General features: G+C 43.2%; 1 protein-coding gene across 2 annotated transcripts in view; it reads right to left on the reverse strand.

Moving 5' to 3' along the window:
* Positions 1-23,586, reverse strand: part of RASSF3 (Ras association domain family member 3) — a 75,757-nt gene extending 52,171 nt beyond the window's left edge. For both annotated transcript variants that reach the window (XM_086400209.1, XM_086400210.1), the window contains exon 1: positions 23,296-23,586. In XM_086400209.1, the coding sequence (XP_086256335.1) occupies positions 23,296-23,406 (111 nt within the window). In that variant the 5' untranslated portion in view covers positions 23,407-23,586. The remainder of the gene's footprint in view (positions 1-23,295) is intronic.
* Positions 23,587-26,635: the final 3,049 nt, after the last annotated feature.

A 26,635-nucleotide genomic window follows, 5' to 3' on the forward strand; every position in this document is an offset into this window, starting at 1 on the left:
AGATCCCCTGGAGGAGGGCATGGCAATCCACTCCAATATTCTTGCCTGGAGAATCCCACGGACAGAGGAGCCTGGCATGCCACAGTCCATAGGGCTGCAAAGAGTCAGACACAACTGAAGCAACTGAGCATACACAGAATGTATTTATTTTAATCCTCTCTCCTTGCTGTTACTGTTCACAAATTGCATCCTATTACGTAGATCTCTCCATGCAACCCCAGAGCTCCTTACAGGGAGGGAGCAGGACTCTTTCATAATGACCCAGTTACATACAGTACTAAGCTCTGAGCATGGTCTGTTCTCAGTAATCCTTACTGCAAACATCGGAGGGATCTCAGTGTGCCAATAAGGGCGAGTGGCTGACTTTAACACTTGGAACTCACCCAAGATACCCTTTAAATTTTCTTTCTGATCTGAGAGGAAAACAAACACGCAGCAATATACAGCTAGCCTCTTGAGGGCCTTGGTCTCCCACTCCTTGAAACAAATTTCCAAAGTCTGCTAATTACAGACTGCTCTCTAAATTACAATAAACCATGCAGAAATTCCCAACTTCTCTGGAGTTGCAAGAGACAATCATTATAATCACTGTAACTTCCACCCATGTGGTACAAGCATATTTTTTTAGCTGATAATGAGTACAACTGGGATGAAAATAAGAATGCTATAAATTCAAACAGCGTCTGCTGAATGTCCACAGTAAATGTGCGACAGACGTGAAACTATATTTTTAGGAATTTCACGGTAAACAATGTAAAAGGAGACACCGCCTATTTTCACAATCTGGGTCCCTCCCTCCCTCCCTCTAGCATCACCTTCCACTACTTGACTTCAAACTAGTCAGGCTTAATTCAACCTTAACCTTATGGTTTCTCCTCTCACTGTTCCCCAACCCCCAGCCCAAGCTCCACACACTCCTCCCCTGACTTTGCACATGTGACAGAGGCACCCTAACTAACTTCCCCTACTCTCTTCACCACTTTTTCTTTTTTTTTTTAACTATTTATTTTTCCTGTTCTTCTTAGTCTCTCTTGGTCCCCACCATGCAGCACCTTAGTCCCCCAAGCAGGGATGGAACTCACGCTCTCTGGGGTGGAAGCCCAGAGTCTTAAACACTGGACCGCCAGGGAAGTCACCACTTTCTTGAGGTGTGGGTTATCACAGCAGACTGCCCAGTTTCTATTCCTGGTTCCTCTACTCACCAGTTACCAGTGAACCTCTCCATGCCTCTCATGTACAAAGAGAATGACCATGCCTACTTCACTGGGTTAGTGTGAGGATGAACTGAAGCAATCAAGGTAAAATGCACTGTAATTGGGCCATAAACATGAGCCACCATGGTTATCAATGGTCAGCAGCCACATGGTCTCTGAAAGGAAAACTTTCTGTACTCTGCTGTACTGCTCACAACACTGCACTTCTGACTCCCACTACGTGGGGGTTTCCGCCTGAGTATCCCACACTAACTCCATTCTCGCATTGAGAATTCTGGGTAAGCAGATCCCTTGGCTACAGAGGTCATGCCCACACAGCTTCCTTCCCACTCTGGATGTCAATGGCAAGTCCAGGTTGTCACCTGTGCTCCTACCCAACCAGTTGTAAATCGAGGGTTTTCACAATCCCTTATTGGGATTTGATAATTTGCTAGAATGGCTCACACAACTCCCAAAAGCACTTTACTTACTATTCCCTGTTTATGACAAAGGACACAGCTCAGGAACAGGCAAGTGGAAAGAAAGGCATAGGACTGGGTACATGGGAAGAGGTTCAAACTGACCATGGCTCTCCATGGGTGCCATCCTCCCAGAACCTGTCCTTGTTGACCAGCCAGGGGGCTCTACAAACCCTTGCACATAAGTTTTTATGAAGGCTTTATTACATAGGCATGATTGATTAACTCACTGGCCACTGGTGATTGAACCCAATCTCCAGCCACTCTCCCTATCCTAAACCTCTAATCCCGTGCTTGGTTCCCCTGGCAACAAGCCCCTCAAACCTTAGGGGCTTCTCAGACTTCACCTCCTTAACAGAAACTCTAGTTAGTTGAAAGCAGCTTTGTTGTTGTTCAGTCTGATCTGTGACTCCATGGACTGCCGCACACCAGGCTCCCCTGTTCTTCACCATCTCCTGGAGCTTGCTCAAACTCATGTCCACTGAGTCGGTGATGCCATCCAACCATCTCATCCTCTGTTGTCCCCTCCTCCTCCTGCCCTCAATCTTTCCCAGAATCTGGGTCTCTTTGCCTCAAGTGGCCAAAGTATTGGAGCTTCAGAACTGATGAGTTTCAGCATCAGTTCTTCCAATGAATATTCAGGGTTGATTTCCTTTAGGATTGGCTGATTTGATCCCCTTGCTTATTATTATTATGAATAATAAAAGACATTCCTTTCATTTTCATCACTCTTAACACTTAGGACATTCCAAGGGCTTTCAGAATTTTTGCACCAAATACATATTTCTTTTTACGTCACAAAATCACAACAGCTCTTTATGATTTTCCACTGGACTGTGCTGTTGAGGGAAGGAATACTGACGTATTCCTCTCTGAGTCCATCCTCAGAGCCAAGCATAGCTCTGGGTGTAAGGCAGGCACTCAATACATGTTTGTTGATACCATTAAAGCAGGCAGATTCAACTCGCTTCTGAAGCATTAAGTCAAAAGGGAAGCAGTAGAGATAATTCGACAGAGAGCAGCTGGGGTTGGGAAGAATAACCACTCACATCCTTCCACAAATTCTAGAACGCCCACCACACTGCTGGACATTCCAGAGATTTAAAGAACCTACTTCTGTGTAATTAACATTTCCACAGAACAGCAATATTACCGGCTTATACGTTTTCCAAAGGAAAGCAGGAAAACATAGATTTTCTGTGAGACCATCCCAAGGCAAGGCTCTACAAGTCAGTATTTAGCTAAACATAAATTTGCAATCAGCCTATTTCCTGAAAAGAAGTATAAACCACTTTAGTTCTCTTTAAATCCATCCCTGGACATTGTGTTAGATCATCTCTCCACCGTTGCCAAACCCAGGGAATAAAATGCATTGATACCACACTTAACCCAGTATATTTCACCTTCAAAGACTTTTCAAAAATACAACCAGCTAGCTAGTCCCCATCAGTCTTCTAATGTCTGTCTCATCAAAAAGAAAAAACAAAAGGATTGAAGAAAAAGATTTTAACAGAAGAAAAAACTATCAAGATAACAGCATTTCTAGTGAAACATTTCTTAACATCTTCTTGTCATGTTAATTTTGAGGTATTTGGGGGGGCAGGTCCACATTCCAGTCATCAAAGGCCTTATTCTAAGAAAGATAAAAATATACTGCAGTGGTCTGAGAAGTTTACATTTACAGCTCCACATCAAGATTTATTTTTCTCTTGTTCCTTCAAATAAATCTTAACCGGCTCTAACTCAAGGATGATGATTTCATGCTGCCAAGTCTTTGCCTCTTGCCTTGACCTCCCGCCTGAGCTCCAGAGCCCTGGTCCTGGTTGTCAGCTAGATGCTCCATAGATGTTTTGTAAATGTGCCTAAAACTGCACTGTCCCCCCTCCTCACTAGACCGGTGCTGTTTCCACAACAATGCTGTCATGCTCTCAGGCACTTTCCACACCTCCTTCTCCCTTTTCCTCCTCCCCTTCCTCTCCCTCCCGCACCTGATCAGGCAAGTGCCAATCTACTCACTCGACTTCTGGAATTCTCCTCTCTCCCACCACACCTGTCCTATTTCTAGCCCTAATGATGTTCACCCATGCTATGACAATAGCCTACCAGGGCACGGCCCTGCCTCTCAACTCTGCCATAAACTGCTATTGGTCTCAAAGTCATAGACCATATTATTCCTCCCTAAATGGCACCTCCTTACCCAGAAAACAAAGTCCAAAGTCCTCAGTCTGGCAAGCAAACTAGTTCAGAGCCAGTCACCCTTCCTCTTTCAGGCGTGGCTCTCACCACACCGGCAGCTGCCACGCCCACACACCAGCCAGCTGTCCAGGTATACCAGCACTCCCTCTTCCTGCCTCTGAGGACTTCTGCCCATGCCTGCCCCCCATCTGTGCAAAGCTCCCTCTTCCATCCAAATCCATCTGCCACCAACTCAAGTTCCTAGTCATCTCCTGTTGTATCTGTTGTATCATGTGCGTATTTCCAGACTTCACTGCCCCCGACCCCGTTCTCCAGGAAGCCGTCTTTCTAAGCAGTCCCTTCCACTTCCGGTCCAAATACAGTCCTTTCCACTGGGCAGACAGACATCCCCTTCAACAATCCCCTCATCCTCACTGCTCGTGTATTCTTCCTACTGGTCTCCGAGACCTCCTACTGGCTCCGCTCCAGTCCTTCGTTGCTTTTCTGCAGTACTTGTCCTACTGACCAAGCTCTTGCTCTTTTTATTTTTTCTTTTTAAAGTCGTTCTTTTTTAAAATTTTAGTTGATATATAATATTACACAAATTAAAGGCATACAATATAGTGATTCACAATTTTTAAAAGTTATACTCCATATTTAAAGATATACTGGCTATTTCCATGTTGTACAATATATCCTTGTAGCTTAGAATCCGACACGACTGAGCGACTTCACTTTCACTTTTCACTTTCATGCATTGGAGAAGGAAATGGCAACCCACTCCAGTGTTCTTGCCTGGAGAATCCCAGGGACGGGGAGCCTGGTGGGCTGCCGTCTATGGGGTCGCACAGAGTCGGACACGACTGAAGCGACTTAGCAGCAGCAGCAGCAGCTTATTTTATGCCTGGTATTTTGTACTTCTTACTCTTCTACCCCTATACTGCCCTCTCCCCACTGGTAACCAGTAACTCGTTCTCTATATCTTGAGTCAGCTTCTTTTTTGTTATATTCACTAGTTTGTTATACTTTTAAGATTACTGATATAAGTGATTACATACAGTATTTGTCTTTCTCTGACTTATATCGCTTAGCATGATGTGCTCCAAGTCCATCCATGTTACTGCAAATGGCATTATTTCATTTATTTTGTATCTGAGTAGTATTTCATCTTATATATGTACCACTCTTCTTTCTCCATTCATCTGTTGATGGACGCTTAGGTTATTTCCACATCGTGGCTATTGAAAACAGTGCTGCTATGAACAGAGGGGTACGTGTATCTTTTCAAATTACTCTTTTTATTTTTTCAGATATATATCCAGGAGTAGACTTTCTGGGTCATATGGTAGTTCTATTTTTAAGTTTTTGAGGAACCCCCACACTGTTCTCCACAGCAGCTACACCAATTTACATTCCCACCAACGATGTAGTAGGGTTCTCTTTTCCCCATATCCTCGCCAACATTTACTATTTTGTGTTCTTTTTGATGAGTCCTTCTGACAGGTGTGAGGTGATAGCTCACAGTGGTTTTGATCTGTATTTCCCTGATGATGAGCAATGCCAAGCTCCTGTTCTTGAGGCAGGACCCTACCTTGGCTCCCAGGACACCCACTCTCTCTGGGTTCTCTTCCCTCCCTTCCAGCCACTCCTTGATCCATTTCCATGAACACACTCTGCTTCGACTGTCCCTTAAACCCTGGAACCCTCCATCCTTCTGGCTGAAGACCCCATGAGCACGCTAAGTTGCTTCAGTTGTGTCTGACTCTTTGCAACCCCATGGACTGTAGCCCACTAGGCTCCTCTATCCATGGGATTCTCCAGGCAAGAATACTGGAGAGGGTTACCATTCCCTTTTCCAGGGGATCTTGCCAACCCAAGGATCAAAACAGGTCTCCTGCATTGCGGGCAGATTCTTTACTGTCTGAGGCACCAGGGAAGAATGGAGTCAATATATTATCTGAACTTACCCTTATCAGATCCCAAATCTGATCTTTCTGCTATATTCCCTTTCTTGGTCAGTGACAGCATCATCTTCCGGTCACCCAAGCCAGAAACTCACGAATTCCTCCCTGATTCCCTTCTGTCACTGCCCCAACACTTTCAACATGACCAAATCCTCCCAAATCAGCAGTATCTCTAACCCCTCCTCCACTTTATCACCACTCTCATCAACAGCCACTGGGGACTGGCTAGAACTGACTCCTGAGGCAGACACGACTGGATGTATCATGTTCTGACAGCCACAAAGAATGGTTTGGAGTTTCCAAGCAGCTTTTTCTTTTTTTCTTTTTATCTCTTTCTCGCAGCACCAGGTCTTAGTTGCGGCATGTACGATCTTTTAGTTGCAGCATGCGAGATTCTTAGATGCGACATGCAGGCTCTAGTTCCCTGACCAGGGATTGAACCTGGGCCCCCTGCACTGGGAGCATGAAGTCTTAGCCACTGGACCACCAAGGAAGTCCCTCCAAGTAGCTTTTGAACTTTATATTTCCATCTTTTTTGAGATATATATTTTACATCTGGGGAAAATCTATTACTTTATAGTTCAGCCCACACTTTCCCTTTTGATCACTAAAAGTGTTAAAAATCAGTGAGTGTCTAAATGAATGGAATGTCTTATGTAAACTCAGAGATACTTCAAATAATGCTTAATGACTGTAACATATAGGATCTGGAGACTCAGTGCCTTACTTGCCACAAGATGCTAACATTTTAGTTCACACAAACTATTCTGACACAATATTCATTTTTATGAGGCCAATATTTCAAATTAAAACAAACACAAAATGTGAGCAGTTAACTAAATCAATCATCTCTTCTGTTTATCACATCGCACATTTTCCAATCTGAAAATGCACCACAAAACTTTAGGGATACTATGGTATATTTAATGAAAAGAACAGCTGTTGCTAGAAAAATAATTTTCAATGATTTCCATGACTGAAAGCAAAGCTTGATGTAATTATACATTAAGCATACTCCTTCTAGCTAAAATAGCCAAAAACCTCAGACTCCTCAGGTTAAAAAGACCATTCCACCTAGATTTACATTGTTCTAAATTATCAATAATCCCTCAAATATTTAAAAACCAATTTTAAGGATATATCTTCCCCCTCAGGTTCTTGAAGAAACATCCCCTGAAGTATACATGAAATTAGAAACATATGAGAGCCAAGTTCTAAATAAACTGCCCAGATTAAAAATAATTCTCAGGAATTCCTGGCAGCCCAGTGGTTAGGACGCTGGTGCTCTCACTGCCCAGGGATTGGGTTCAATACCTGGTCAGGGAACTAAGATCCCACAAGCTGTGCAGCACAGCCACTAAAAAAAAAATTCTCTGGAAAGACAATGTCTCAGTAATGAACCAAGTTAATCATCACATTCATAAATCATTTGACATGGCCTCTATAGCAAAAATCCTCAGCCCCCAAGAATTTTCATTCTCGTCAAGACAGCCATATTTAAATACACATTAAGCAATCAGAGGACAAGAGATTCTAAGAAATGAGCCTTAAACTGGGTATTTCAGGATCAGTGAATGGAGAGGCTGGTTAAGGCATTCAACACACAGTGTGGGCAAGAGGACAGACGCCTCTAGAAGCCTGGCATTTGGCTATGCTGTATTAGACAATAGACTCTGAAATGTTTCGTAGTAGGATTTTACTTGCTAAAAGTAGTTTTCAAGGAACATTTACCAGGCAAGAGTACGTGCAATTGGAATAAAGGAGATATTAGAAACAAAAGAAAAAATTAAGTTTTCCAAAGGAAATGTATATACTGCCTCACTCCCAAATGCCACACCAGCCCACAAGAATGCACCCTCAGTGAGCACAGTGGCTCCTGGCCTCACGTTCTCAGCAAGCGGAGGACTCTCAAACATTTATCCTGCCCTGTCTTTGAGGAATGTGGCACTGCTGGTGGGTTCTTTCCTAAGTAGCTCTTGACACTACATTTATAACTCCAGCAATACAGAAGTTCAGGACAATTAAGTGTTCCCTTCAGCTTGCATGACACCCATTCTTGTTGGCACTATATATGGATGAATTAAATACATCTCAAGAACTTCTCTGATTCTTTCCCAAGATGTTCACTCTTCAGAAAAAGAAATAATTCTACATATTCTACTCATTTCTCAAAAAGCAATGACTAATCAATACCCTTAAATTCAACCCCATCCAACCAGATAAGACTTCAGATAGCTGTTTCCAAACTAATTCATTTGGCATCTCAATACATTTCATGGAGTCCTTTTCAAGATTTATCTGTTACTTTCCCTCCAATAACTAATGCAGCTCTAGTATAAATTAACTATTTGTCCCAGAACTGGACAAGACCTTTGAGGAACAAACTGAAACTCAAAGTGGCTAAGTAATTCCAAAAGTTATCTTCGCTATTTAACAAAGAGCAAGCCTAAGAAATTTCCATGGATCTCTTGTGGCTCAGTCAGTTAAGAGTCTGCCTGCAATGCAGGAGACCTGAGTTTGACCCCTGGGTCAGAAAAGATTCCCTGGAGGAGGAAATGGCAACCCATTCCAGTATTCTTGCCTAGGAAATTCCATGGACAGGGGAGCATGGCAGGCTATGGTCCATGGGGTTGCAAGAGTCAGACATGACTTTGCAATTAAACCTACCTACCTAGGAGGTCTCTACCATCCCCAGTCCAAAATACTTTCCATTTCACCTAAAAGTCTTACTTTCACATGATACAGAATCTATTGTCATTGCTTACTATTACTACTCTTGAAACCAAAAGAAATCTATTCCACTATGTCACCCAACTTCTTTTTCTTGATTATAATTCTGATGGGAGTCTGATCAAACAACAACCAGATGGCCAATCAACAAAAATCAATGGCCCCCCTCTGTGCCCTGAGCCAAGCACCACATAACAATGAGGATACAGAGGTGAACAGGACAGAAGTGGTTCACCCTTGTAAAACGTGTTTTTGCTCAGTCAGTCAGTTGTGTCTGACTCTGCATCCCCGTGGACTACAGCACACTAGGCTTCCCTGTCCTTCACCATCTCCTGGAGTTTGCTCAAACCCATGTCCATTGAGTCGGTGATGCCATCCAACCATCTCATCCTCTATTGTCCCCTTCTCCTCCTGCCTTCAATCTTTTCCAGCATCAGAGTCATGAAGTTTACAGACAAGGATAATCTGGGAGGCTTAAAACTAATGAAATTTACTTGGGTCCCTGATTCATCTGACAATGAACTAGAATGTCATTTTTTCCCAAAGTATCTGAGTGCTTCCTAAGTATCACAATCCATTCATAAGTAATTAAAACTTTCTTAGATGTAACTGTTCAAACACAAATCACCACTTTGCAGATATAGACACACATGAACGAGATGGAGGAATAAATTCATTTTTCAACAACTATTTGTCAAGTGTCACCTCTAATACCATGATAAGCTGAGAATATGTAATCAATTTATAAGAGACAAGACATATATTAAAAATAAAAACTTTTATAGTCTCTAAACACACCTGTGACGCTGTCATACTTAACAATTATGTTACAATCTATAATCTAGGAATTATAACACACATTTTCTCATTTAACCCCTCTATGATAATTTGTTTTAAAGATTACCAAAATGATACTCAAGGAAGTTAAAGAACCTGCTGCAGCTCTCAGAACTGATAGATGACAGATCCAAAAGCAAGAGCCTAATGTAATTCTAGATTCCGAGATTTTCTATTGAACCAAACTGTCTCAATAAGTGTTAGTCACTCAGTCGTGTCCAGCTCTTTCCGACCCCATGGACTGTAGCCTGCCAGGTTCCTCTGTTCATGGCATTCTCCAGGCAAGAATACTGGAGTGGGTAACCACTCCCTTCTCCAGGGGATCTTCCTGACCCAGGGACGGAACCCAGGTCTCCTGGATTGCAGGCAGATTTTTTTTACCATCTGAGCCACCGGTCTGAATCAAAGCTCCTACACCAAACTGTTTTAAATCGATAATGCTAAACCAGTAGAAAAAACACTAGTTAATATTAGTGTATTAAACATGCACTCACATGCCAGATACTGTTGCAAGTCTTTTACATAAATTGATGATATTATTCATAAGAGTACTCCAGTAGGGACTTTCCCGGTAGTCCAGTGGCTAAGATCCTGTGCTCCCAATGCAGGGGGCCCAGGTTCGATCCTGAGTCAGTGAATGAGATTCCCACATGCCGCAACTAAGATCCGGTGCAGCCAAATAAATAATTTTTGTTTGTTTAAAAAAGTACTTCAGTAATACTACAGCTCAGTCAAATTAGAAGTTTTTAAAGCGATTAAAATTCTTCACAATGGTATTCAGAATTAATATAAAGCCAGTTTCAGACAACCAACTAATTATTGGTTGCCCTCAATCATCCCTCCTCCAAAGGGAGGGATGGTTGAGGGCAGAGAGGGAACAGCAAACCCCAACAGGCTCAAGTGGCCCAAAGAAGAGGTTCCCCACCGGACTCTAAAACTCATACCACTTTCAGAGAGCATAAGTGACCCCTGAAGAGTTAGCCAAATGGATCACATGACTCATCGAGTTTCTTTCATGCCTACATTTAAATTCTGCAAAAGCAAGCTTGTTTCCAAACTGCGGATGTGTTCAGCAACACAGAAATGCCTTAGAGAGGAGACAGACCCTCTGTGGGTAGGAGGCCAGCCACAGCGCACGGAACCAGGACTCTAACCACAGCTTCCCCCTGCAGCATATTACAAAGTTCATATGAATTACCTCATTCCGCCTGACCTTAGGAAAACCAGAAAGAAGACAGTGACTAAGTCCCTAACGCCGAGCACAAGGCGATTTAGAGCTTCTGGAGGCAGAAGGAAAGCCCCAGAAAGAAATGGAATCTGTCACCGGGTCAAGCCAGCAACCTCCAGCAAAACTGCAACTAAAACCTGTACTCTGAGGCAGATAAAACAGGGAGAACAGACGAAGATGAAAAGAAAAACGCTTTCGCACGTACGTTAACTCTTACACAAAGGCTTGGGCAAAAGAACCCCCACTCTCCTATGCCTGTTCTTTCTCTTTCCGATGGAATGGCTTGCTAAAGGAGGAAGAAGCGGGTGAAGACTTTGATGGGTGGCCTCAGGCTTGGTCAGGAGGAATCAGCCCTTTTACCAAAAAAGAAAGACACCACAGTGATACAGAAGGAGGAAAACGAAGAAGAAAAGAAAATTAAGCCTCTGGGAATGAATGGAGCGCCTTTCTGATCAATTACATTGAGATTCCCAATTTACTTTGGTCCATATAGCCAAAGAGAGACAACCTAATTTCCTGCTGTCTTTTATTCTTCAGCTAGATTATTAGGTTCACTTCAAACCTCTCAACTATTGTCAGTTCTCTATTCAACCTAGCATACGCAAAGTACATGATCATATATAGAACCTTCTACAAATAACAATGACTAATATTTGTTACTGCTTATTATGTGCCAGGCACGCACGTCATACACAGATGAAGAAACTGAGGCTTAAAGAGATGCAGTGACTTGCCCACAACAACACAGCTAGCACTGATTTAACTCCGGCTGCCTCACACAACTGCTTGCAAGTAGTCTAGAAGAACGCCATCCTTTTAGCCCATAACAAAATCCAGTCCCTTTTTTAAAAAACAGTAATAGCTTCACCTGAAAAGATCAAGATCCATTTTTTCTTCTTAAAAATATTGATTTATTCTTTAATTGAAGTATAGTTGATGTACAATATTCTGTAAGTTACGGGTGTATAATACAGTGATTCAAAATTTTTAAAGGTTATACTTCATTTGTAGTTATTATAAAATAGAAGCTATATTCCCTGTGCTGTACAGTATATCCTTGTAGCTTATTTTATATATAACAGTTTGTACTTCTCAACCCCCAATCCCTATCTTGCTTCTCCCTGCTGAGATCCATTGTAATTAAAACTGCACAGAACTATGTGCTGTGAGAATGGCTTTCAAGTTAATTTGCTGATACTGGTGCTAGATTTGCCTTTTTGAAAAATATTCATTCTACACAACCTACCTCCAGACCCTCTCCACCAAATGTCAGGTACAATTATGCTCTGGGTACAGTTCACAGAACAAATTCCCTCTAGCTGAGAGCCACAGGACAGCGAGGATCCAACCCCACAACTCAGCATGGCAGAACCATCACCCTCACACCAGCCAACTGGGCTGCGTGTCCCACACAGATCATTAGGAAAAGCAAGAAAGGAATTCTCAAACTTCAGAAGGCTCTCAAAGGGCAACACTTCCCCTCAAAGGAAAACTGGCAAGAAAAAGCAATCCACAAGCCCATTTAAACCAACAGAAACAGGCTTAAACAGACAAAAGTAATGTTATTGTTTCTTTAAGCCACCTACATAATATTTACATTTTCCCATAGCTGGGAAATCACTGACTACAGTCAAGTAACCCCTGAATTCACCTCTGCCATGCCATTAAACCTGGATCTGCTTAAGGCCTAAACCAATAAAACTTCTGTTTAATTTATCATCTCAAAGTTCCGCTGAAATTAAAGCCCAAATAAACCAAATGAATCTTAATTCCCTTGGAAAGCTCCTTTAACTGTAAAACATTATGGAATGTTAAACTTCATTTTAGAATTACTATTTTTTTTTTCTCCAATGCAGTGCACCTAGTTATGCTTTCTATTTAAAAAAAAAAAGTTTGGTTTTTGTTTGTTTTGCTGTTGGAGAACTATATCAGATACACAAATTTCTATGATCTAACTGGAAAAATATAAAAAAATATTCTCGAAACAAGCATCTGTGGGAAGTTTTCAGCGTAAATTTGAGTTGTCTAAGAATATGAAGATTGAGAAGGGTTCATCATCTATTTAAAGTCAGAAGTAACTCTACACAGCCTTTTAAAAGATTCACTTACTTAAAATATTCTGAAAGAAGGAAAAAAATGAGAGTGAAACAATCAGATTATAAAACATTAAGCAACAATTTTGGACACAGGTGAACCTTGAAGTGGACTATGGGGTCAGATTCCATCTAATCGCAATTTTTCAACCAAGGACAATATGCTTATAAGTAAACGGTATAAAAATCCTCTTTCGTAGGTGGGGTTTTTACTAGTTTGTCCCAAACTTTTTTCAGTTCCCAGTACACTTATAAGATAACTTCAGTTCCTCCAAATTCTACCATAGTGGTGGGAAAACTCATGGTAAACTCACTGAAATTCAAAGAAAACAGGACTCCTAGTCACCCTTTCTCACATGATTAGTAAAAGACACATCATCCAGCTCCCCGCCCTCTATATCCTGCAGTGTATTCACAGGACGCTGATGCTGTCTTAGCAATGCTTTTCCCGTGCCGTAATTATAGGAGTAAAAAGTATTTTGCTCTGAGTTTCAGTGATGTCAGCCTGAAACACATTCTAATGTATTTCAAAAGGAGAGAATATGCAAACACCCTTTGGTACAAACAAAGTCAAAAATAACCTGAAGTTCAGCTGACCACAAAAAAGGGGAAGAAGCATTTACCCTGCTAAATAGACATGAGACGCAAAGAGCAAAGCTCTCCAGACTTCCACCTACCTAACAAATGGTCAAAGGCCATGAACACTGCTCACACCAAGAGGAAGATCCATGCAAAAGCACCAAAAAATATTAAATTCCCTGGGTTTTCATGCAGCACACTGGCTTCTTAGTTGTGGCACTCAGGTTTAGTTGCCCCATGGCATATGGGATCTTAGTCCCCTCACCATGGATCCAACCTGTGCCCCCCTGCAGGGCAAGCACAGAGGCCTAACCACTGAGCAACCAGGGAAGTCCCTACACTCACTATTAACCTAGGGAATGCAAATTAAATAACAAAGAGGTGACTTTGCAACGTTTTTCCTCTATCTTAATGACTGCATCCAGGGCAGCTGAGGGTGCAATGAAACAAGATTAAAAATAGTCTTAAACTGACAATAAATAACTACTCATAAAAATGGTTACACCCTCATGCCCAGTAAATTCTATTTTATATATCTATCCTAAAAAACATCCATAAATGGTAAAGGTTTCTTGCTCTTGTTCACTACAGTGTTATGTATAGTAGCAAAAATTAGAAACGTCCATGTTTTCCCTATTTCGGGAATGAGAGCCTATTCAATAAAATACAATACAGACATCAAAATGATAGCTGAAGTCACACAGCTATATCTCATAATTCTAAGTTTAAATAGCAGGAAACCTATCAGTACAACAAATTACAAACAGAATTACATGATTCAGCAGTGTCTCTTCTGGGTACATACCTGAAATAATACCAAAGTTTCTAAGCAATAATAATAATAAAAGCAAGGTCTCCAAGAGATATCACTGTACACTCCTGTTCACAACAGCAATATTCACAAGAGCCAAAAGGTGGAAGTAGCCAAATGTCCACTGACTGAGTAAATGGATAAACAAGATGAGGTATACATATACAATGGAATATTACTCAGACTTAAAGGAAGGAAATCTTGACACATGAATGAACCTTAAGGACATTCAGTTCAGTTCAGTCGCTCAGTCGTGTCGGACTCTTTGCAACCCCATGAATCGCAGCACGCCAGGCCTCCCTGTCCATCACCAACTCCCAGAGTTCACCCAGACTCACGTCCATCGAGTCAGTGATGCCATCCAGCCATCTCATCCTCTGTCATCCCCTTCTCCTCCTGCCCCCAATCCCTCCCAGCATCAGAGTCTCTTCCAATGAGTCAACTCTTCACATGAGGTGGCCAAAGTACTGGAATTTCAGCTTTAGCATCATTCCTTCCAAAGAAATCCCAGGGCTGATCTCCTTCAGAATGGACTGGTTGGACCTCCTTGCAGTCCAAGGGACTCTCAAGAGTCTTCTCCAACACCACAGTTCAAAAGCATCAATTCTTCGGCGCTCAGCCTTCTTCACAGTCCAACTCTCACATCCATACATGACCACAGGAAAAACCATAGCCTTGACTAGACGAACCTTTGTTGGCAAAGTAATGTCTCTGCTTTTCAATATGCTATCTAGGTTGGTCATAACCTTCCTTCTAAGGAGTAAGCGTCTTTTAATTTCATGGCTGCAGTCACCATCTGCAGTGATTCTGGAGCCCAAAAAAATAAAGTCTGACACTGTTTCCACTGTTTCCCCATCTATTTCCTGTGAAGTGGTGGGACCGGATGCCATGATCTTATGCTAAGTGAAATAAGCCAGTCACAAAAACACGAATAATGAGAGATATCAAACAGCCAAACAGAAACAAAAAGTAGGAGCTGGCGGGGAGGAGGAAAGGGGAACTGTATTGTAATTTAATGAGGACAGAGTTTCAATTCCCAAGAAAAAGTTCTGGCAATTGAATACACAACAGTGTAAATACACTTAACACTACTGAACACTGAAAAATGGTTTTGATGGCAAATGTTACCTGTATTAAACCACAATTTATGTTTTTTTCTTGGTGGGGCCGCACAGCTTATGGGATCTTAGTTCTCTGACTAGGGATTGAACCGGGGCCCTCTGCACAAAGTTCTAACCACTGGACTGCCAGGGAACTCCCAAATCACAATTTTAAAAAATACCAGTACAGTAAGATTACATATGTGTAAAACAAAAAAGTGAAAAAGCCTAGAAAATAATTCTTCAAAATATTTATGTATTAATATCATCTGTGATGTGATTTTTATATCACTATTTTTAAAAATTTAGAAATACTGCTCTAGCTAACCCACAAAATCTTTAAAATCTTTCCAGTGCAAATGATGTACATATGAGAAATTACTCCTTTTTTCAGCATATATATAACAAACATGGAGCCAAAGTTTGAATTAAGATCTTGCTCTTTACCAGGGATAAGAATTGATCTAACTAAACTCCATGAGAGCAGGTTTCAATCTGTTTTGTTCACTGAATCCCCAGCAGCAGTCTAGCCCATTGTGAATATTCATAAACATTTGGGAAATGAATTTAGAAAGCTCCTTTCACAATCCACACACATACTTTGGCCAACTGGCATTAATTTCATGAAAACACTCTGCTGATTACATTCCAAATCTTTTAAATCCAAGATCTTCTGAATCTATTCTTCTGGCTTCCAATCTCCCACCTCACGCTTTTTCCTCCTCTAATTATCTCACTTCGTTTAGTATCTGGAAAAAGAACTGAGTGTTGCAATATATAATCAGCAAATTATCTTAGCTGATGGAATCATATGTAGCAGCGGTAGGCAATTACAGTCTATAAAATGCAGATTACTCTGGCTGTTTTAATACTCTATGAAAGACGAGCCCTTGCCTCTGCACACTGAAGGCACAGTTGCAGTTAGAATGCCACTAGGATGGTTTTATCCTTTCAGTTCATAAGTGAAAAAAAAGGAAGTCCTATATACACAAGTTTCACAACCTCAAAATGCTCATTTAGCTCATATGTGTGACCCAAGCTAAGCTAAGAAGAAACTATTCCAAACAGCAAAGGGCACATTTCCCTTCACAAAGAAAAATCTTCCCAGTGGGCTTGGCTGGTACCCAATCTGTCCACCTGCAGCCATCTAGAGAATAGAGGTTCATACCCTTGGCAAGAGTTCACAGCTCTGCTTTTGCAAACAGCACTGTCTAACAGAGGTATAACACAAGCCACTATCTTTATTATGCATTGGCTGTGCTGGGCTTTCATTGCTGCACGTGGGCTTTCTGTAGCTGCTGTGCATGGGCTTCTCACTGCAGTGGCTTTTCCTGCTGCAGAGCCGGGCTCTAGAGCACACAGGCCAGTAGTTGCAGCACTCAGGCTTAGTAGCTGTGGTGCACGAGCTTAGCTGCTCCTCCACATGTGGAGTCTTCCCAGACCAGGGATCGAAACCATGTCCCCAAACCATGTCCCCTGCACTGGCAGGCGAATTCTTAACCACTGATTACCAGGGAAGTCAGTTATTTTAGGAAGTCATTAATTTTAAATTTTCCAATAGTCATGCTAAAAAATAAACATATAAAAGTTAATTTTATTTAACTCAATATACTCAGAGTATTATTTCAACATGTAACCCATAATAAAAACAAGTATTGTGATATATTTTCTCTTTCCTTTGTCTTGGAAATTCAGTACAGATTTCAGACTTAACAGCATCTCTCAAATCAGACTAGCCACATTTCAAGTATTCAACAGCCATACCTGACTAGTAACTACCCTATGCGGGCAACACACTTTTAGAATGATGGTCATTTTTGTGACACGTTTACATTCATTTCACATGTTAATTTTTTTATAGGCTCTGATATCTCTTTCTTGGTGTGTAACTGGGCCCTCTCCATTAAAAATGTGTGTATGTGCATGTATGTGTGTATATACAAGTAAGCAAAAACCATTTCAACTAGCCATTGACAGCCAAGCCAACACTAACTATAGGATGATTATATATTACAGTCTCCACAATTTTAGGACAGATGTCAACAGAGAAATGTGGCTTGTTTTACAGGGACACACATCTCAGCCAACATTTCTATCTAAATAGACGTAATAGCTTTACCAAACTTTGCACAACAGGGGTATTCCTGAATGTAAACAGTTCAAAAGTTTCCTTTTACCAAAGAAGCAAGCTCTTTAAAAAAAATGAAGAGATGCTTTATTTATTTAATAAGCTTTTTAAAAATTATTGCTAAATGAGGTTAGGGACATTGTTTTTTCATTGCTCTATTCCCAGAGCCAGATTTGGGTGGAGTGGTCACATTTTTCTCCTTACAGTTCACCTTTTCAGAGAAGTCTTTCTGAATCACTGGATCTGAAGCAGCCCTCTGCTCTTTCCCTTCATAGCAAAAATAAACTCAATTGTTGCATAAATGAATGAATGATTGAAGCTTAAAATAAGGAAAAATAAAGTGAGCTAAACCAGCAGTAACGGTTACCACCAATATTACCCATTTTTAAATGACTACCCTCTATAAGATGCAGTGGAGGATTATGGTCTAGTTGTGAGAAGAGGGGAAATTGTGTACTTGTGTTTAAAAGAAAACTCACAGAACCTAGTACTGGGACTTTCTTTCAAAATGATGAGTAGGCTTTCACTTACTCAAGCACCTACCAAGTGCCAGGCATTTATTTTAGACCCTGGGTAAACATGCTAGTCTCTGTTCTAAACAAACTATAACAAGACATTACAACTTTTGCTATGAAGGGAAAGAGCAGAGTAGGGAAGGGTGTCTAGTTTGGATTGGTGGTTCAGGAAGACTTCTCTGAGAAGGTGGCATGTAAGTTGACAAGGGAAGAACTAAGAGAAGCAATTCCAGGCCCCGGTTCTGTGATGGGGACTAACTTGAATCCTGAAGGGAACTGAAGAGGCCTAATAAGACTAGACTCCTAGTTAAAGACTCTTAATTAACGTTGTTGCATCAGGGACTTCACTGCTGGTCCAGTGGCTACGACTCTGCATTCCCAATGCAGGGAGTCTGGGTTCGATTCCTGGTGGAGGAACTAGATCCCACATGCCACAACTAAAGATCCCGTGTGCTGCAACGAAGATTGGGCAGAGCCAGTAAGTAAATAAATAAGTATTTTTTTAAAAAGTTGTTGCATCAGAGAGCAAGCAATGAGCTAGCTCTTCATATATAACATATATAATAATAGGCAATGCTTTGTGTGCTCAGTCACTCAGTTGTGTCTGACTCTTTGCGACCCCACAGACTGTAGGACTGTAGCCTGCCTGCTTAACCAGAATAATAGCCTCCTACAAGGCAACACGTATCAGCTCTTCAACGAGACAAGGACAAAAATGGGCCAAGTTAGTCAAGATGTATCTTTGCAAGCATTTACCTTATTATACCCTACACTGTCTCTCATCATCCATCCAAAGAGGGGCCCGGCTAGCCAATGACCCTGGGACAAATTAGAAACGAAAAGCAAGCCTCAAGCTGGGGTCTTTATCAAAAGGCAGCAATTTCTGTGGAAAGCTAAGAGTAAACAAGAGTTGATGCTCTAGGCAAGGAGTCGGTACACGAGAAAGCATTCGGCCAGTCTCACTTTTTTGTCCCCAAAACGAATGTTTACAGTATGACATGCACTAACTGCCAAAGGAAATCTAAGAAGAATAACCACATTATTGGATGCGTTTAGCTTTCCTTTTTGTAAATGTTTTGTGTCACTGCTTTCCAAAGAATTCTATCTCTTGCATGTTAGCCATTAAAAGAAATGGGGTAGAGAGTGTATTGTTCATGCTTGCTGGTATATAAGACTGGTGACCAATTTTCTTCTGAAATTCAGTTAAAGGAATGTGTTTCTGTGAGTCCTGCTCACACAAACACAAAATTCCATTGGATTAACACTATGTAAGAACAGAATATATCAGACACGGCGACGGGATGTGCAAACAACCATACACCGGGCAAAACAACTGCTGGGAATGTTTATATTCAGTAATACAGGGGCTCTGTCAGTACAAAAAGTTTAAGCAAAAGACCTTTGATGTTGTAAATTAGCACTCTATCACCAAAACTTCTAATGGAAACACTGAATAAACTAGTGCAACTCATTACTGTTGGTTCTAGGTGTAAAGTGCAGAGCCAGAGAAACCCCAAAATATTTAAATTATAACAAGGAAAAAACCTATGGGTGAACTTAAGATCTGTTACATGGAGTCTCACACGCTTGCCTTATTAACCCATTCTTCAGCAGAACTTCTTAAAAAGTGTGGAGGGTTCAAAAGACAATTTCAAGCTCCTAAATAAGACTTCTTTATCTTTTAAAAAAATTTTTATTAACTCCCTTGTATTATAATTATAGTTACTTCCTAATTATTCTACTTCTAAAGCAAACACAGCATCATTTCTTATTCCTATTATGTACCCAAGGCTCAGGAAGAAAAGTGATCACCTTGGTTTAGAGAAGAAGCAGAATATGCTCTGATAGATTAATGATTTTAGTCCATTTCTACTCTTGGAAGCCTGAATACATAGAAAAGGAAAATTATGAGTTAACACACTGTTGACATTCTTGCTTCTGCACAAAGCATAACAGTACGTTCAAAAGGATGACTTATGAACACTGTAATGAAGATACATGAAAGTTAGGGTGTCAAAATGTTAAGAAACTCCTAAATTACAGATGCCCATTTTGCGAAAGTAAACTGGAATATTAAAATTATTTTTATAGCCAAGAAGCAGTGAAAACTGAGTCAGGGAAACTTGAGCTCTGCCTTTTCCCTACCTAAGTGTGCTGCTGCTGCTGCTGCTAAGTCCCTCTTTAGCAAATCACTTAACGAGGCCCAACCTTTCATTAGGTTAATGCTGCAGAGGATTCTTGGGAGAATCATAAGACCAGGTACACTGAAAACCCATAAAGAGCCAACAATTATCAAACCAGGAAAACATCAATTCATTCAACTAATATTCACTGATGGAGGCCCTGGGGATACAGCAGTAAGCATGGCATTCAAACTCCTAGAAAAAGGCCACAATTGCTTTCCTTTGTACCTTTCAGACAAGTTTTTAAGCCTTTTCCTTTTTTTTTTTCTTAAAGAGGGCACCGATATAAAATAAGAAAGAAAAAGTTGGGCTATGTTCCTTTGCCTGGCAAGAGAAGAAAGAAATTTCTCACCCTCTCTCCCCCTTTCTCACCATCCTGCATTTACCACAGACATCTTATTTTCCCTGGATATTTTCAAGAGTTCTAGAAACCACATTTTCCTGGCTTTTCCACCAGGTGGTATAGCACTTTTAAAAAATCACTATTATCCATAATAGATCCTTCTGGCAACACTTCTCTTCCCACCTCTTTAGAGAAAACATAAATTTCACTTCTAAACTATATGTCAGAGGTGCCTACCTAATTCTTACAATCACTGACATAAAAAAAAAAAAGATTTATCTAACATTGGGTAAAAGACATGTTCTGCATTAAGAGTGCTTTGCTAAAAAGAAAAAAAAAAAGAGTGCTTTGCTTTAAATTTATGATAAGTTTGACTTCCTTAACTCATAAATCTTTTCAGGAATTTAACAGACTCACTCTTCAAATAAACCAAAATGCCCACAAAAATTCAGTTAGTACACCTTCTCAACTGGTAAATAAGTCCTCTAACTCAGAATCCAGTAAGTGTTATGTTAGAAGGGGAAATACACAGCAATAAAGTTTCAGAATATACTTTGAAGCTCTTTAAGCAAGATCTAGGACTTACTGTTCTGATTTTCAGCACAATCTTCAAAATATATACTGATGGTAGGACAATCCTAAATACTAAATAAGTACCATTAAATGAGTATGTTATATATAGTAGATGAATATTACATAAGTTAATGAGTATAACATAGACATTCGAAGTGTACAAACCCAGAAAAAAAAACATTCTTACTTTTTAAAGCATTAAAACATTTTCATACAAGTTCAACCTGGATACCTTGGCCCTCATAAAGGAGCATCTCATGCCTGGAGAATTCAACACCAGCTAGTTTCCTGTAGCTACCAGTACCTCTGGGATAGACTTCAAATGAGCACAACGGTCTCTGACAGTCTCTACTCAAAGTGTCAAATGATGACAGTGACATAAGTGGAAAAAAACCAAAAAAGCACAAAGTAGAGAAGAGAAAGGAAGCAGAGCCCAAGAAAGAGAAAAGCAAAGTGAAAAAAAAAGGGAAGGAAATGCAATTCTTCAATGCACTGACTGGAGAGGCAGGCATTCCTGACTTCCAAACTTCACAGCAAACTCATGGCTAAAATACACTTCACTAAAAATAAGATATCACTTGCTATGAACTGTTTGCCTCTGCCCCCTACCCCTCAATTCACATGATGAAACTCTCATGTGATAAGATTTGGAGGTGGGGCCTTTGGGAGGTAATCAGGTCTTTAGGGTGGCCCACAGGATGGGATGAGTGGCCTTATAAGAAGGTGAGAGGTAGCCCTTTTCCTGGAGTGAAGGCACTGCCAGATAGCTATCAGCTATCTACAGCCAGGAAGGGGCCCTCATCAGAATACAACATGCTGGGACTTCCCTGGTGGTCCAATGGTCAAGACTCCTGGCTCCCACTGCCTGGGGGCAAGTGTTTGACCCCTGATTGGGGGGGATCCCCTGCATACCCCTAAAGGCAAAAAAAAAAAAAAGAACCCAACATGCTGGCACCCACATCTCAAGACATCTAGCCTCTAGAACTTTCAGAAATACGTAACTTTGTTGATGAAGTCACCTAGCATAGGTTATAGCAGCCTCAGGTTAAAGTGACTAAGCCTTAGAAACAACTGACTCGGAACTTCACTTGGGATCATCAGCTACTGAGTAAGGGCACCTGACTCTTGCCCTTGCCTACCCTTCGCCCCTTCTTCAGGTTTGGGAAGTTAAGAGGTTCAAAAGACTAAAACTTCCGAATCTTAAAAAGAAATTTGACCTCCTAAAGTGGTTAAGTAAACTTAAAAGGTCTGGCAAGGAAATCCTGACACATTACTCCGTCCTCACTCGTCCCATAAGTCATCATCCGGCCCTGATTTTCCTTGCCTCTAGTCTCCAGAAAGAAGTCTGATGGCAATGTTGGGCGCGCGCCTGCTGTTTTTTAAGAGCAATCAATTTGTTCCATTCCAGCCTTCTCTAATCGGATACCAGCACGTCTGCGTTGGCAGGACTTCCCTGCTGAGGCTCCCAGGGCCAGGAGGCCGCGGGGTTCAAGCACCGGACTCAGACATCAGCCCAAGCGTCCCCTTTCGGGGGAGCCTCCCTGAAACACACAATCATGGTCGGCGAAACCAACCCAAGTTCCCTTCCAATCTTTTCCCAAGTCATGCTTTCCACTGTACGCTTCCTCCAAAAAAGGAAGAAACCGACCCAAGGCTCAGCTCTCGCCGGCTGCTCCTACCTAGTACCGGAACTTGTTTACAAAACATTAGAGGCACCTATAAACGTGACTTTACTGGAAACGCACCACCGTGACTCCTGCCACCCAGATTTAATGTGCGCCTGCTCTGGCGAGGCCCCGTGTTTCCCTCAGCGCCCCCAACCCCGCCACGAGAGGCGCTCGGACCGAGAAGGTATGGGAGGCTGGGTCCCCACGTCCACTCCTGGCCGTTACCCTGCCCCCAAAACCCTCCGGGGGCCACGAGCCAATGAACGGACTAATAGAGGGGGCCGCCATGAGGACTGCGAGGGGGCGAAAGGCGTCCCCGGGCACAGGGGAAACGTGGGGAGTGGCCTGGGGACGACTCCTGGCTCTCAGAACTGCTCCCCAGCCGCCGGCCGCCCAAGGCGGAGTCGCAGAGGCCATCTGGCGCGGCAGGCGGGAGCAGGCCCTCCGCCTCCCCGCCCTTCCTCCGCCTTCCTCCCCGGTGCGCCCAGCGCAAGCCCGTAAGCCCGCAGGCACCAGCTCGAGGCACTACTCCGGGATCCGAAAAGACAGAAGCCCCTTCTCGACGGCCTCCTCCTCCTTCCTGGCGAGCATCCCTCGTGCACCCCGCGGAGACACGTGGAGTTGGGGTCCTGCCGCCCCGGGATTTCCCGGGAGCGACTGGGCGCCGGCTACTGCGCCTACCCGGCACACCACTCACTTGCTGGCCGGTGCGGAGCTTGCCCTGGGGCGCTCTCCTGAAGAAGGAGGTCCTGGCGGTGAAGAAGAAGTCCTCGGAGTCCTCCTCCAGGCTGCTGTAGCCGCTGCTCATGCTGCTGGTCCCGTCGCGCGCGGGCCGCCTCCCCGGGGCGCTGGCGGCCAGGCAGGGGGTGCAGCGCCCGCCCGCCCCGCGAGGTTCCCGGCGCGCGGCCCCAAGCCGCCGGCGGGCCGTCCTGCTGCAGCTGCGGCCGCCGCTCAATCCGTCCCGGCCCCTCCCGCCGCCTCCCGGCTTCCCGGCCCGGCTCCTGGCGCGGCTAGGGCCCCAGAAACGCCCAGCGACCCCGCCCCCTGGACCGCGACCCCGCCCCGGCCCCGCCCCGCGCTCCGCGGGCCCCGCCCCGAGAGGCCTGGGACGCGCTCCAGGCGGTCTGGTCACTCCCGGCGCAGGTGGGAGTGGGGGCGATGTAGCTGGGCTGTTCTACGAGCGCTGCTCTTCCCGAGCAGTATTTGGGGAGCCCCCCGGATCCCTGCTTAGATGGCTGCGTCTGTGCTTCGGGTCGCTACCCCAGCCTCCCGGAAACTGCCAATTCCTCGGAGATCAGTCCCCCCGCCCGGCTAGCTCGGGTTTGGGGGAGGGCCCAAGCAAAGCCGGAAATTTTCTCCGCCGTCTCCGCACTGCTCGCCCCCTCCCGGGGTCCGGTGGGTGAAGATTGCAGGGCGGAGGGGACCCCCCCACCCCACCCCCGAGACCCTCCGCAGTTCTGCAGTCTTTTCGCCCCGAAGAGAACTCTGGCAACCCGGCCCTCCAAGGAGGGTTAAAAGTTAGCTGAGAAGCGTGAGGAAGTAACGACTGGGTAGAGTTTATTTAAATAAAAACATCCTTTCCGGAAATTCAGTTGAGCTTTGGTCTTTCTCTCTCGCCCTTCTTTCTAGTGAGGATTCATTCCGAAATAAGGACGGCCAAGGTCATTATGATCTTTGAGGCCATTTGGCGCGTTGAAGGGTGAACTAGTTCTGCGGTTCAGTGCTTATTAATTAAACGTGCTTCTTAAATCTCCCCCTCCAAAATCTGCTTTACCTACAAGGCACGGTTTCAATCTTGGGGTGAAGGGTTCAGAGAACTCTATTCATCCTCCTCAAAAAACAAACAAGTTCCGTATTTTCTGAATCCTTCCAGTCAGCTAATCCTCTTTTAAAATGCAAAATTTTTCTCCAGGCCACCTGTGGGTGATACTCATTTACATCTTGGTGTTATTAAATTGATTTAAACCATACTAATTCCCTTGCAGAGATCCTGACTGAAAGGTGTTTTTGAAGTTTCAGTTCTGCTGTGGTAAGCCGGCTTTAGGAGAGGTTACATTAGGAGGGGAAGAGAGGGTTAGAAAACAAAATTTTCCGCCATTATAGCTAAACTTTCTTGCATTATCTCCTTTAGTCCTGAAAACAACTGCGTAAGGTAGTTAGCAGGCTTCCCTGGTGGCTCATACAGTAAACAATCTCCTGCAATGCAGGAGACCTGGGGTTCGGATCCCTAGGTGGGAGAGAATGGCACCCCCTCCAGTATTCTTGCCTGGAGACCTCCATGGACAAGAGGACCCTGGGGGGCTACAATCTGTGGGGGTCACAAAGAATCGGACAGGACTGAGCAACTTCAAGGTAGTTCGTACTATTTTACATGAAAATTTAAAGGAACAAGGGCTATTAATTCTCTGTAACAGTCCATGCAATACTCCTATTTTGGGTATAAAAAACAAATGATAATTGGAGACTTGTTTTAAAATTCCTGAATGAGCCAATTATTTTTCAGTCTTTGATTTGAAGGATACTTTCTAGAGTTAGCTTCCCTTGTGGCTCAGCGGATAAATCCGCCTGCAGTGTGGGAGACCTGGATTTGATCCCTGGGTTGGGAAGATCCCCTGGAGAAGGGAAAAGCTACTCACTCCAGTATTCTGGCCTGAAGAAATCCATGGACTGTACAGTCCATGGGGTAGCAAAGAGTTGGACGTGACTGAGCGACTTCCACTTCACTGCATCTAGAGCAACTGAGGCTTAAAGAGAGGAGGGGAGCTACTTTAAGGACTGGGGCCCTTGTGATCTGAAGAGCTTCAGATGCCCTTCTAGGTTCTCTCCTTGGTCAGTGGTCAGCCATGTGGAATAGTTGGGAGGGAGAACTGGCCCAGAGATGAAAAGAAGGATAGAATTGGTTTCAGTCATTCTCTCCTCAGACAGAAAGAAGGCTTGCATGCCTTCAGGCTTACTCACATCCAGTTTGCAAAGTTGTCTATTAACCCAAGGGATTGTCGGCCACCCTAGGCAGCAGGGCTTGGAATTACAGCCAGTACACTTTAAAGATCTTGCAACACTGAAGCCTTTCCAGCCTCACAGCCACTGAATAATTAGAAACCAGATATTCTGTTATTTCACCCAATCTAAGCTGATCCCTGTGTGAAAATGTTAGTCACTCAGTCATGTTCCACTCTTTTGTGACCCCATGGACTGTCGTCCACCAGGCTCCTGTCTATGGAATTCTCTAGGCCAGAATACTGCAGTGGGTAGCCTTTCCCTTCTCCAGGGGATCTTCCCAACCCCAGGATCAAACCCAGGTCTCCTGCATTGCAGGCAGATTTTTCACCATCTGAGCCATAGGGAAGCCCAACCCCTATGTGTGCCATGCACATAAACTGATGTAAGGAAATCAGATGATATACTTACTTTATGATAGACTTTTGTCATTTGCTTTCCATTATTTCATTAACACAATCCTTATTAATTGTGCTTCCCTGGTGGGATCAGATCAGATCAGATCAGATCAGCGGCTCAGTCATGTCCAACTCTTTGCAACCCCATGAATCGCAGCACGCCAGGCCTCCCTGTCCAACACCAACTCCCAGAGTTCACCCAGACTCACGTCCATCGAGTCAGTGATGCCATCCAGCCATCTCATCCTCTGTCATCCCCTTCTCCTCCTGCCCCCAACCCCTCCCAGCATCAGAGTCTTTTCCAATGAGTCAACTCTTCACATGAGGTGGCCAAAGTACTGGAGTTTCAGCTTTAGCATCATTCCTTCCAAAGAAATCCCAGGGCTGATCTCCTTCAGAATGGACTGGTTGGATCTCCCTGCAGCCCAAGGGACTCTCAAGAGTCTTCTCCAACACCACAGTTCAAAAGCATCAATTCTTTGGCGCTCAGCCTTCTTCACAGTCCAACTCTCACATCCATACATGACCACAGGAAAATCCATAGCCTTGACTAGACGGACCTTTGTTGGCAAAGTGATGTCTCTGCTTTTCAACCCAGAGATGACAAGAAGGATAGAATTGGTTTCAGTCATTCTCTCCTCA

The sequence above is a fragment of the Bos grunniens genome, chromosome 5, assembly GCF_055505025.1.
Source record: "Bos grunniens cultivar Pamir isolate PY7600 chromosome 5, Bosgru_T2T1.0, whole genome shotgun sequence".
Taxonomy (NCBI): Eukaryota; Metazoa; Chordata; class Mammalia; order Artiodactyla; family Bovidae; genus Bos; species Bos grunniens.